General features: G+C 38.3%; 2 protein-coding genes across 2 annotated transcripts; one reads left to right on the top strand and one right to left on the bottom strand.

Annotated features, from left to right (window-relative positions):
- Positions 1-6,063: 6,063 nt before the first annotated feature.
- On the bottom strand, positions 6,064-7,655 carry LOC117299653 (retinoschisin-like). Its single transcript, XM_033783205.1, has 4 exons — positions 7,320-7,655; positions 7,130-7,196; positions 6,511-6,851; positions 6,064-6,207 (listed from the first exon to the last, which is right to left on the bottom strand). The coding sequence occupies exons 1-4, from the start codon at positions 7,653-7,655 to the stop codon at positions 6,064-6,066; spliced, it is 888 nt and encodes a 295-aa protein (XP_033639096.1).
- Positions 7,656-10,650: 2,995 nt separating this feature from the next.
- On the top strand, positions 10,651-14,114 carry LOC117296151 (lactadherin-like). The gene is made up of 5 exons (XM_033779034.1): positions 10,651-11,014; positions 11,334-11,490; positions 12,406-12,463; positions 12,812-13,152; positions 13,905-14,114. Exons 1-5 carry the CDS (start codon positions 10,821-10,823, stop codon positions 14,043-14,045), a joined length of 891 nt encoding a protein of 296 aa, XP_033634925.1. The 5' UTR covers positions 10,651-10,820; the 3' UTR covers positions 14,046-14,114.
- Positions 14,115-14,119: the final 5 nt, after the last annotated feature.

Raw genomic sequence — 14,119 nt, 5'->3', positions numbered from 1 at the left:
AGGGTAAGGCTTCCGCGTCCAAGGAAGTAGGGTCAGGTGGTTCAGTGAAGACAACAAAAGAACAAAGTGATGATTCACTTCTCCATTGTTTGTTAGTGTTTTTTGTTTCTTTTTTTAAGGGAAGGTATACGTATGGTAATCACTCTTAAAAGTAATGGCAATATTGGAATATTGATCAGAAGTACAGCAGCTTTCGATATGGAAGCATTCAGATTTTCCAGAAGTTTGTTACCCATTTTTGAGTGGACTCAGAAAAATAAATTTTCCCATCTTAAAAGCACTACGACCTTGGCAGTTTTTATGTACAGAAAAAATTGATGTCGGTTCCTAAATTGACCGTTGCCATGCAATGAGTTTGGTCAAATCGGGTAATCAACCATACAGTGTTAGAGTCACACATTATTAGTGCAAAACGTGCACACGTGTAATTTTCTCTATGATTTTAAACAGTTGTTGTGATGGTCTATTTATATTATAATACAAGTCAGACCCATTGAAAACGGGTCACCTCTCCAAATTGATATTAATTTATAAAATTGTGTAACTCAATTAGAGGTCACTTTTCCATGGCACTGATTCAAAACCTGGTAATTATTGGAATATTAATATTGTACAGCTTACGCTTTACCTGGAGAAGGACTTGAAAAGAGGCCAATCGTTTTACCATTCTGATGCAGGGTTATACACGCATGCTCACAATTATCTTTTGTGATCAATCATTTCCTGGTGCACAACCATGCGCGGTAGTTTCATCATGGGTGTGTAACTTTAATCCATGAAACTACGGCAAATTTAAATACTGATTCGAAATACTATGAAACCGTGTTGTGATTCTCAGTACAAAGTTCGCACCAGATCTCTAACATGAAATTAGCGGCGTCCTTTGCTGTTATACAATATGTGCACTGGTAGGCGTGTTTTTTACTGTCTGCCACAACAATCTATTTTCCATGGTAACGGTGGTACACTGTGCTTATTATTTAGATCAGCCTCTTCACCTGGTGGAGTAGGTCATACTTCGATACGGGAACGTTCTTCTCATCAAGATTTTAAAAAATGGACAGTTTGATTTTCGTCTGTCTTGAGATGCTTCTTGTGGTTTCAGCATCTTATAGTGTGAGCCGAGGAGTGTCGTACCAGCCGGTAGAGCACCACGCCCTACGCGGTCAGTCCTTCATGAATATATCGGGCATCTCCGCTATAAGGTGTTCGGCTCGGTGTCTCAGCCATCATGGATGTTTCTCGTTCAACTACGATCACATCAATCGAGTCTGTCAGATGAACAACGCCTCAAGACAGCAAAAGTGCGATTATTTTCAAAAAATGCAATCGTTCAGTTATTACGACGCCACTGCAATGCCAATGAGTTACCAGGTAGTTAATTTTCTTCATTAGTCAATTTTACAAGATAATTTCAAAGCAACACAATATTTTATAAGTTTCCAGATGCCGAAGAGTCTTGTGGGTTTGTTTGCCATTTGGATTTTCAAATGAAAATGTTACTCTTTTTATTTGGTCGGTGTAAATAACTTATTGGCACCGATTTCATTTGCACCACAACATTATATTTTGCAACAGACTTGAATTATGGTTCATTTATAAGCGAATTTCAAACGAAAGTCATATAGATATATGGCCCATTAAGCTATTATCTGTGGTAATATTTTGTCAATTTTGTGTCTTTTTTCAAATAAAGACCGTCTCGGTCTTGAAGATGGTTCAATCCCCGATGGAAGCCTCTGTGCATCAAGTAGCTGGGCACCACAAGTAGTCTATACAGATACAAGCACACCGGCTGATGGCCGTCTCAACAAGATACCACCACATGCTGATATCATTGGAGCATGGTGTCCCTATGTGTCAGACAACAACCAGTGGATACAGGTGGATTTGGACAGCTCGACCTACGTCACTGGGGTGCTCACACAGGGTCGTCAGGATAACTCTTGGCAGTGGGTGACCAAGCTCAAAGTGCAGTACGAACCGCCCTCACCGGCAAGTCTTGTTGACGTGGAAGACGGGCTTGGTCAAACAGAGGTATTTATAGACCATTTTCTCAATAAAATATACTAAAAAGGATGAATAATATCATGTTCTTAAAGGCGCCGGACACCTTTAGTTATTGTCAAAGACCAGTATGTTCACTTGGTGTATCCCAACATACGCACAAAATAACAACCCTGTGAAAATTTGAACTCAATTGGTCATAAAAGTTGCAAGAGAATAATGAAAGAAAAACACCCTTGAAGCACAACTTTGTGCGCTTAATTTCAGAGAAAACTTCAGCTGAAATAGTTGATAACTTGAGTAAGAAATTACCTCTTACTCAAGAACTATCGTGGGAGCCGTTTCTCACAATATATTATACTATCAAAAAATGTGCTCTCCATTGCTTTTTAACAAGTGTTTTTGTTCAAGCAAAATTACCAATAGTGTCCAGTGCCTTTAGTTAAAGAATATTATTATATCTTCTCCCTATTGCAGATATTTAATGGCAACACCAATCATAACGGCATCGTGGAGAGGCGCTTCTTCGAGCCCCTCTTGGTGGTCAAAGTCCGCATCGTGCTCATCGAATAGAATGATTTCATTGCCTTGCGTTTTGAGCTGCTCGGCCGTAGACATGAATGAATAAAATGACATCGTGTGGAGGCGCTTTTTCGAGCCCATCTTGGCGGTAAGAGTCCGCATTGTGCCCACTATTAAAATGGAGTGATTTCATTGCATTGCTTTTTGAGCTGCTCGGTTGTAAATAAGGATGAAGAAAACTAACATACTCCAGGATCTGGAAATAGAATGATTGTCACCTTGTGAGGGATAAACACATAATACTTTATGTACACAATTTGATTGGATCGCTGTTAATTCGTTAATATTATTGCAGATAGTCGATACATAAGTCGTGACTTTGTTTGTCACCCATTTTTTTTGCTTGATTTTGTTAGTTGTTTAAGGTTGCTGTCTCTGCCTAATATAAGTAGATTTCTCTGCTGCAGTTGTAACAATTGAACCTTAATGTTAATCTTGTAACTACGCCTATTTAAGTAACTATTTTGTGTGTAGGCCTATACATATTTGGATTATTCTGATCAAGAATTTGTGTTTACCGCGTTGTTTAGAGCAACAAGCCTTTAGGTAGTCCACAGGGCAAATTCTTACGGGCGTCTCTCTCCTCTACAAACAAGCTTTTATTTTATTTTATAGAAAGCAAGGGAACAGAGATAGACAGAAGAGATATTTGAACATATATACGAGTTTGAACAGCCTGCAAGGAAACAATAACTGGCCGGATGAAAATAAAAACCGCGTAAGAAATTGGTCGAAAGAGGGCGCCGCAGTGGTTGTCCGTGATTGGAAAATGCAATACAAAAACTAAAAAGATAGACAGAGAGAAAGAAAGAGTTTTTGTGGGGAGGATCTTTCACTGCATCCCGTAAGGAGCAGTAGTTGTTTGGAAGCACGAGGAGGGAAATTAAGACGCCCGTGTGAAAGGTAGCAAGCAAAAGTGTGACAATAAAGCAAAACTAAGGACTAGCAGATAAAAGCATCGTTCTGAGAACTGATCGAGGTTTACAGTTTTAAAATAATATTAAAGAGCTGTATTTAGTATTAAATAATTAATATTGTTCATCAATAATTATGTACTATCATACCTAATAAATTTTAATGAACGTCAATCTAGCATTATTAATTCTTAAAGAGGGACTCCAATGTCAAATTAATTGTTGTCAAAATCCATCAATGTTAGAGTATGTTCCGGGGGAAATGGCGCGGCGCGTCTTTCTGTTGTCCTCAGTTGTGTATTACTTTGTTTTCTCTTTTACTGCCTGTCCCCTTTTGATATCAAGATGTATCCCCTTTTTTCTTTTGAAACTGTTTTTAAAATTGCAGATGAATATATTTTTAATGTTTTTAAAGTAGAGTAAACACAATTGCAAAGTACATGTACGGACCAAGTCGTGAGTTTGTACGTTTCAAAAAAAGAATGTTTTGTTTTTTTCCGGCAATGCCGACCAGGTGTATTGCTGCTGAATGCAGAAAAACACTTTTTGAAATGTACCAACTCACGACTTGGACGTACATTTACTTTGCACGTGTGTTTACTATACGCATTGCAGGCAAAGTCTGCCTCGATTGACGTCACAAAAGGGGTAGGCGGAGTCAGCCCCCAAACAGCTTTATATATTTTTTAAACATATAAATCGTGACAAACAATTACTAAACAAATTGTTGTATTGTTCGTAAGCATATACTCTTATGTTTGAAAGAAAAAAAAATCTATTTCCAGGTGACTTTAAGAGTCTTGTCCTATTCGTATAAATGTTTTGTAATTTTGTATTTATTATGTGAAATTGCCAAATAAATTATAATAAACATCATTCTGGGTCAAATGAATGGACCTCTACATTTTTGTACGGGAATGTTTTTGGTTCGTAACCGACTCTTTCAATTAGGGCAACATTTTCAACGATTACGTCTTTTGATGTCAACAAATAATATTAATATTTTCATTCCAATGAGGAATATATCACCCAAAAGGTCAAATTCAAGGCCGTTGTGAATGAAATATTATCAGGGTCATGAATGTACACAAAAACAAATAGACTTTTACTAGATGTCTGAGGTATTCATAGTTCGGTAATCATTTTAAATTATTGGGAATTTAATAACTTTTATACACATTTTAATAACTACAAATACACAGACCACATTTTGTAGATTGAAGTAATCAAAAGTCACGTGGTATTACTTTGTGCACCTTTTGAAGTCGTGTATCATACCGAACTAGGTGATGGATCATGTTGAAACTTGGTATTCGTCAATGATGTTACTGTATGCGCAAAATATGTATAACGAACTAAACAAGGTACAATCTAAATCCTTTTTGCAAAAGGCTTTGGAGGTCATGCATGAAATAATATAGAATGACATCTTCACCAATCGCTACGTTATACTTCCACAGCATAACATAAATGTTTAGATATATATATATATGTATATATACAGAACAACAGGGGCAATCAAGCTGAAACATTGCACGTATTTAAGCTGGGCTGTGTTATATCCAATAATGTAATAGGTAATTCACGATTACAGTTTTAAGGTTTTACGTCTTTATACAAACTAGCATACTTGAACAATAACTGTTTTGAACTCTTTTTCAATCTGGAGAACCTTTTTTTCATAACAAAATTTATGTATATTTTTAAATGCTAAGTAAAGTGTGATGTCACAATACAAATTACCATGGTAATACTGACAACTCATCCTAAAGGAACGCAGAATTGGTAAGAAACAAAAATTGTGAAGATCACAGATTTACATAAAACGTACACGGTCTAATGATGATAATAGTAGAAAACATCCCTTGAAATATTTGTGTCTGAAATTTCATATTTGATGAGAAATAAATAATCAAATTTCGCGTTTGGAGTTTATCGCTCAGTGAGCGTTTTAATCATTTTTGTTTTGGCATCGATGCAATGCAAAATTTGTAATCGGGTTTTCACTATTCTCTGGTGACCCACTCAAACTTCTGCAGGTTTGTCAGTTTAATATGTATTTGGTGCATAACATAACGTGTTTTCACTGCCTGCAACTTTTTTGCTTGCAAAACAATTCCGTAATGTTCCTTTAAGATGATTCGTAATCGTAGTGCTATGTGAATTCCATCAAAGGAGTGCCCTTTGTATACAATGTACTTCATGCGTCTTTTGCGGGCTATACCATGTGTAGTGTGGACTGTGGATCAACGACAGGACTAAATTACAATACTCAATTTATTTTGACAGTTCAAATCCAAACTTCCTTTTAGTTTCCGTAATGTTCTCAAATTGTACGTCAAAGTCGGTGCCCGACCCCAAACAAAGGTTGCAGGGGTGGATTTCACAAAGGTAGTCCTAACTTAGGACTAGTCCTAGGCAATGCTAAGAGATAGGACCAGTCCTAAGTAACTCATCCTAACTTGGGACTGGCCCTATCTCTTAGCATTGCCTAGGACCAGTCCTAAGTTAGGACTACCTTTGTGAAATCCACCCCAGGTGTTTCATTTCATAGTGAAGTTTACTCACAACCAATCAGCTCAAAACGCAGAGCGATATTGTTACCGTTCCACTCAACGGGTACAATACGAAGCTTGTTCGCCAAAACAGGCTCGAAGAAACGTCTGTCAACGATTTCGAGTTTGTTGGTGTTGCCAATAAATTCCTGTGAATTGGAATGAAAACAGAGAACACTTATAACATACTGAAATTAAGTTGTTATCATAATGAATTTAAACAGATTTTAGCTTTTGAAAAAGACTCCGATATGGACGAATAGTCAGGCAATCGCTTAACTACTTTTTACATAATTTTATGCCATGTATATCGTAGGTCATTTTTTAAGCAGTTTGAAACAGCTAATTCTACTTTCTAATTTGAACTGTCAAACAAAAGCTGCGGTTTGTATTCTTTTATAAAATCATTATTAATTTTTCAGTCAGCAGAAACAAAATACAAGAAATAATACCTCTGTGTGCCCAAGATGGTCTTGCACATCAGCAAAGGATTCCTGTGAGGGTGGTTGGTACTGCACTTTGTACTTTGTCACCCATTGCGGATGATCAGAACGCCCCTGGGTGAGCACCCCAGTCACGAAGGTCGGGTTGACCAAATCCACCTGTATCCACTGGTTGGCATCGGAAACATTGGGATGCCATGCGCCTATGATATCTTCCTGTGTGGGTATCTTGTTGAGACGACCTCCAGCCGGTGTGCTGAATTGCTGGCCCACTCCAGGCTCAGGAAACCAGTTGCTTGATGCGGAAAGGCTCTCATCGGGGATTGAACCATCTTCGACACCGAGTCTCCCTGGATTAGAGTAGAGAGATGCAAACTTAAAGCCCCGCTCATACTTGTTGTGAATGCGATCGCGATACGAATTTTGACGTCACAAATTCGCAACGAATAATTTGCATCAGTTTACCTTCGTGTTCAACCCCTGCGCAACATTCGCTGCGATTCATACACAGCGCAGATTTTAACAGGAAGAAAATCAACCACGTCGAAAAAGTTTGAGGAGTGGCAAAGTTTTACCACCTCAACAACTTCATTGACAGAATCAGAGTTGCGGATATTATTTAACTTACCGACAAGGCAACACACGCTGGTAGAGGAAAGAGTTGATGATTCTCCATCGCTTGAAACAGTGTTGTTCTGTATAGAAACAGGAGAAGGGATACACAAACACATACAATCAATATTGAGTGCCTGGGAACAAGACGATTACGAGTTTGATACAATTTTATTAAGTTTGATAAATGCATATAGGTAAACTACCTGGCAATTTCTTGGTTTCGCAGTTGCGTCGTAGTAAGTGAACGATTGCATTCGCTGGAAATGATCGCACTTTTGTTGTCTTGTGACGTTGTTCATCTGACAAACTCGATTAATGTGATCATAGTTGAACGAGAAACATCCATGATGGCTGAGACACCGAGCCGAACACAGGACGGCAGAGATGCCCGAGATATCCCTGAAGGACTGGCCGCGTAGGGCGTGGTGCTCTACCGGCTGGTACGACACTCCTCCGTAAAGACCACTCACACTATAAGATGCTGAAACCGCAAGAAGCATCTCAAAAAAGAGGAAAACCGAACTGCTCAAGGGAGCCATTTCTTCAAAACCGTGATGACAAGAAGTGCCTCGCATCAAAATAAATCCTTCTCCAGGGAAAGCATAGGCTGCACTAATTAATCAACACTGTGTACAACCGTTACCATGGAAAATTGATTTCTGTATCCAATTGCATTGTATTTCACGTTAAAAATACAGTACCGATTTTGTACTGAATCGAAACATGGGTTAATTGTTAACCCGAAAGAGTAATGGGTTGATGTCGAGCATGCGTATTGGCCTGCATCACGTTAGATTATAAACAATCAATACGGCAAATATTTTAAAAACCGCTGGTGAAAAGATTGACCTCTTGTCAAATCCTATTCGGTGTAGCTGCACACAATAACTACAATGGGAAACTGACTTCAACTTGAATGGTCAGCCTTTTTTGCATCAAAATTTCTAATAATAATAATAATAATAATAATAATAATATCAATGTTGAGGGGGTTAATGTAGTGACGACTTTGTATGAGAGTCGCACCACTGTGTTGCCGTCTCTCTTCGAACGACGTTTTAAATTAAATAGAAAGCTTGATGGAAACTAGTCACACAAGTCAAGATAAATTGTAATAATATAAACTGGGCTCTTTGTATTGATAGGTTTGTCTTTTTATTACAATAAATAGACCATCGCGAACCTCACTATTCATTCAGCAATTTGCGTGTGTGCGTATGTTACGAGTGTTCTCGATGCTGTCTTTCAGTGTCTTAACAACGGGGCGGGCGGGTGGGGCACCTCCCCAATGAGATGTCTGTGGTTCACTTGCGTGCCCCTATCCCCATTTGAAATCTGGGATTTTGGGATTAGACATTTCCCGAGTTTTAACGTGGTAATTTTGATATTTTGCAATTAATGTTTTTACATACTAACGTCAGGAGAAAAATGGGGGCTTTAAAAACGGCAAAGGGAAACTGGGTAAGGACGAATTACCCTACCCTCATAAAAAAGGGTACACCCTATAATTGTGCCCCTATTTTAACACAGTTATACGGCGCTGCTGCCTTGGATCAGACATTTTGTATCTTGTAGCTATTCATTCTATTGTAATTTTGTAAAGGTCAATACTGACCGAAAGGTTAATTTTCTTAATGGGAAACTTTAGACTATCTGCCAATCACCAAGAGAGGGCGCTCTCCACCAGGTAATGTCAACAACTTAGGAATAGGAGAAGCATGAGTGACGGTCACTGGCAGCAAATACCTTGTGTTTTGCGTGTTTTTGATTTTGTATTTAGATTTAGCCAAACTGTATGATAACAAGCGGTGTGCATGAGGTTTTGGGAGTGTTTCTTCTAGGTTAATTAGCAAAAATTCCAAAATGCTGACCTACCAAAAAATTAGAAGAAATCTGAAGTTTAGTTGTATGACAATGTATCTAATTTAATTTTCAAGAGGCTGAGAGACTTCTAAATATTTTTTGAGTAATTTTGAATGTTTAGCATTTACCATTGTTTGCTATAGGAGTTGTGCACCCTTGCCTGGTAGGTCTGCTGCCCTCTAGTGGCAGAGCTTTCAAAAAGTCTCCCATTGCTTATCTACTGCATATAAATTGGTCATTTTATTACGCCCGTGTGACCAGTGTGTGACCACTAGTCCGCGTGATAAACCCAGCTTTTAGTGGTTGCACGTTTTTTCGGGCATGGATTTGCGAGAAGGGGGGTTGAAAATTGATAAAGGCGAATGCGATATCAGTGTGAACAGAATCAATGACGATGCAGAATTCTCTAAGCCAACATCAGCGGTCAAGGCTCCATAATCGTGCTATTCTTGTCGAAGACGTTAGTACTCAATGCTCATAACGGAACGTGATTGGTGATTACCCGATAGTGGATCCATCTGTTAATTGATCCATTTCGAAACGTAAGTCTTGGAACCAAGACTACTCGTGGTAGATGAAAATAAGGCAACTACTGCTTGCACGCGTACCCGTCTGAATTTAAAAATTACCACATTTAATATTTGAGCCAGCCAATATTCAACATATTTGGTGCAGCCAATTTTCGTAGGCTTACTTCACCCAAAATAAATGATGACGCGGGCAAAGCAAGACAATGCTAATTGTTTAACGACTAGCAAACTCAGCTGCCATGACAATAATCTTATTTCTGTTTAACGTGTCATAATATGATGAGAACAAAATAAAACTAATGTCCCGTTTAGAGTTTATCGCTCAGTTAGCGTTTATTCATTTCTGTTTGCAGCATTGTCACGATAATAAGTATACGGTTTTTCAATATTTTCTCGTGACCCAGATGGCTGATCGATCTCAAACTTCTACAGGTTTTTGTCAGTTTATGTATATGGTGGATTGCATGAAGTGTTATATTGTCAGCAACTGTTTTTTTAGCAAAAAAAAACAGTTCTATAATATTTCTTTAAGCTTGAATTCCGTGGACGAGTCATTTAGTGTCTCATATTATACCACACGCACCTTGCAGAGTGCAAGGGCAAGGCTGGCGTATTGGCTTTCTCCGAAGGACCATCTTATTTGGCAACTTTGTTTCCATCGCAACAATTAACTTTATTTCTCATATTATGCTCGACTCCCCTGCAAGTCATGCAGTTTGAATCGCATTGCCACACACGCCTTTTTTGCAGAAGGCAAGACTGCCAAGCTTTTTCCGAAGGACAATCCTATTTGGAAAATTCGTTTCCAAAGCAACAATTAACTATATTTCTCACTGAGCTCAAGTCCCCTGCAAGTCAGTTTGACTCACATAATATTCTCACACACGCCTTGCAGAAGGCTGCCATGGGTTTTCATGTTAAGTAACAGTTAACTTGTCGATCTTCTCTCTCATTTCGCTTGAACCCAGTGCAGGTCATGCAGTTTGCAACACATTCCGGTCAGAAAGCAAGGCTGCCTGCCATATGATAAGAATTTTCCCGAAAGACCAGGTCATTATAGCAACCTCGTTTCTATCGCCAAAAAATCAATTTTGTTCTTTCTCCTTTTACGCGAATCTCGCCAACTATTCGTGAAATTATTTTGACAATGGGTCGATAAACAATTTCCTCGGTCGCCATTGATTTGAAATCACCGAACCTGGACTGTACGGACTCTTCTGTATAAATACAAGGCGCCAGCTTCATAATCTGTTGAAACAGCTGACCAATACATGGACCACATGATGGAGAGGTTTTGATACCACTGAGAGTATGGGGACCTACATAAGTAAAAACATGGATAACCTCAGACGTTTGATTGTCCACTTGCTTCATATACTTCTTGGTGTTTCAGCATGCCACGGAGTTACTGATCTTTACCATCGAGAGGCGTCGTACCAGCCGGTAGAGCACCGTGCCCTACTCGGCAAATCCTTCATGAATATCTCGGGTATCTCCGCAATAAGGTATTAGGTTTTTAGGTATTGATTTTGTTGTACTGATTGTGTTTAAAAATATAATTGTTTGTATATTTATAAAATGATTATAGGGTAGATGGCCTTTTGATCTAAACCGGACCTTCTTCAGAGGCATAAGCAAGACCAAACAAATACATATCCATTTATAGATCAAGAACAGATGGGGAGTGGGAAAAGATATTTATTGTATTGTATTAATGAGGATAACCATTTCGTTATGATGTGATTGTGAGTCCATTACTTCCAAATTCCTCGGATTGTTTTTAACCATTGGCTAATAAACCATTTTATTATATTCTCTTTGAAGGTGTTCGGCTCGGTGTCTTGGGCATCAGCGATGTTCCTCTTTCAACTATGACAGCATCAATGGAGTATGCCAGATGAACAACGCCACAAAGCAAGTCGGGGACGATTTGCAAGAAATGCAAACGTTCACCTATTACGAGTCAACTGCAACACATCAGGTATTCAAGTTTGTTTATATATCTTCATGAAACCACTGTTAAAGGCACTGGACAAGCCTAGTAATGAATCAAAATAACCGTTAACATAAAAAATTACTTGGTGACGAGCAACGGAGGTTGGTAGTATACATTGTGAAAAACGGCTCTCCCGGAAGTAACGGAGTTTTTGAGGAAGAGGTATTTTCTCACTTAAAACAATAAAATACTTCAGCTGCAGCCTTTTATCATGCATCTGAAAGTACACAACTCAGGCAACAGTTGTTTTTTTCTTCATTATTCTCTTGCAACTTCCATGACCAAATTGAGAAAACAAAATCACTTTGTTATTGTATGCATGTTGGAGTGCACCGAGTGAGAATACTGAACTATTACCAAACGTGTTGTCTAGTGCCTTTAAAGGGTGTGTGTTCGTATGGTCATGACTCTGAAAATTAATGGCAATGAAAACTGACGTAGTAAGAAGTGGGGCAGCTTTGGATAAAACAGTTCTACTGCATTTTGAAAAACATTTCTCTTCAAAGTACTGCAGTTTTGAAAAATATATACTGTGTTATCCCCACAAAAATTGAATATATAACCGTTAACGCTTCTGTGAAGATTTTCAGCGATATCTCAAAAAACGCAACCACCCTTATGAAATTCAAGTTTTCATAATTATGTTAGTTTGACTGTATTGGTACATCTATTTGAACGGTTACAACAACAACAAATTAAGTATTAATTGCCTGAGAAAAATAAAGAGACAAAAAGTGTGGATTCGTGCAGCGTACGGGCGTACGACAGGAGACACAAACCTTAGTCAACTTCAACTGGACAGTTTATTGTAGAATTGTCACCAATCCATAACAATTTGAATTTTGAAAACACAATTAGAACAATCTTCTGGTAAACCTTGTGTTATTCCTTGCCCCACAGTACAGTGCTGTTTCCGACTGTGTGAATTCTACCAAGTTGTGTTTGTGCATCACTGACGGTACGTAAATTTAATTTCTGATGTCAAGTTTTACAGAAAAAAATCCGTTGTAACTTATTATCATGGACAATGATTTATTTCCTTGTTTCCCCTCACTAGACTTTGTTATTCTTGTTTTTTTTAATCTTTTCAAATCATTTTCCTATACAGTGTTTACGAAAGTAGTTAAATAATAATAATCAAAATTCAGTAGTCTGTTTTTTGTCACCTGGTTAATATTATTAAAGGTTGTGAAATATTCGACTGTTCAGGCTTTGCACTCAATTGAGCTGTTTTGTATTACAGTAAAAGTTCACTTTGGTTTGCGAGTCTCAAAAATATTAAAACTACATTTCTGTCCTCTTTCAGTGAAACTGGGTGTTGAACATGCTTCGATCATCCCCGATGCAAATCTGAACGCTTCAAGTAGCTTGGGTGGCAATCCAAACAGAGGCAACAAGAGCACGCCCTCTCGCGGTCGGCTTAACAAGATACGCACCAAACCTGGTTTCATAGGGGCGTGGTGTCCCAATGTGGCAGATACCAACCAGTGGATACAGGTGGATTTGGTCAACACGACCTACGTGACTGGGGTGCTCACCCAGGGGCGATCGGATGATGCGCAATGGGTGACAAAGTACAAAGTGCAGTATCAAGCACCCTTCAACGGACCCCTATTGGATGTGAAGGACCAATCTGGGGAAACAATGGTATGTTAGATTATTAGTTCATTTTAATGAAGTTTAATTAATTTTGACGAGATTGATAAAAACACACCACCTTTCAATGTGTTTGAGCCTCTATGCTGCTTTAATTAGAACTTTTGTTACATACAATAAGCCATAATATAGTATCTCTTATTACAATAAACCAAAGAATTCCACCCTTAAATGTCACTTAAAGGAACACGTTGCCTTGGATCGGACGAGTTGGTCTATTAAAAGCGTTTGAAACCATTTGTTATAAAATGTATATGGTTAGAAAGATGTTTTAAAAGAAGAATATAATGATCCACACAAGTATCACTCGAAATTGCACGGTTTTCCTTTTACGTCGCGAACTATCACGGTCGGTCATTTATGGGAGTCAAAATTTTGACTCCCATAAATGGCCCAGGCATGTGTAGACCATTGTATTCTACTGTTACAATATCTTTCTACTCATATACATTTTACAACAAACGCTTACAGAACGCTTTTCAAAGACCAACTCGACCGATCCAAGGCAATACAACTTGGTGATTTTTTTTATTTTTCTGTCACTATTCTCACGACATCATTTTGAATATGACCTATAGTGTATGTAGTTTCATATTTATTTATAAACATTCCTGTGTTTTGTCCGTTCAGCACCTCTTATAGTTCAACGCCTGTACTAATGTCATTTTTATTGATTTCTTTTATCTTTGTAAATTTGACTTGTTTGTAATACTTATAATTTTCCCTTTCACTCCCCACTCAAGATGTTCGTTGGCAACGTTGATAGAAACGGCATTGTGGAGAGGCGATTCTTTGAACCCATCTTGGCCGTCAAGGTTCGCATTGTTCCCCTGGAATGGAAAGGATACATAGCTCTGCGATTCGAACTTCTTGGCTGCAAATAAAAATGTGAATAATGCAAAGACCAGTAGGATTTGAAACTCTGCATATTGAAAATACGATATAATATAGGTTTTCT

This window comes from Asterias rubens, chromosome 1, assembly GCF_902459465.1.
Source record: "Asterias rubens chromosome 1, eAstRub1.3, whole genome shotgun sequence".
Taxonomy (NCBI): domain Eukaryota; kingdom Metazoa; phylum Echinodermata; class Asteroidea; order Forcipulatida; family Asteriidae; genus Asterias; species Asterias rubens.
The sequence above is the reverse complement of the archived record's forward strand: the minus strand, read 5'-3'. Positions and strand labels throughout refer to the sequence as shown.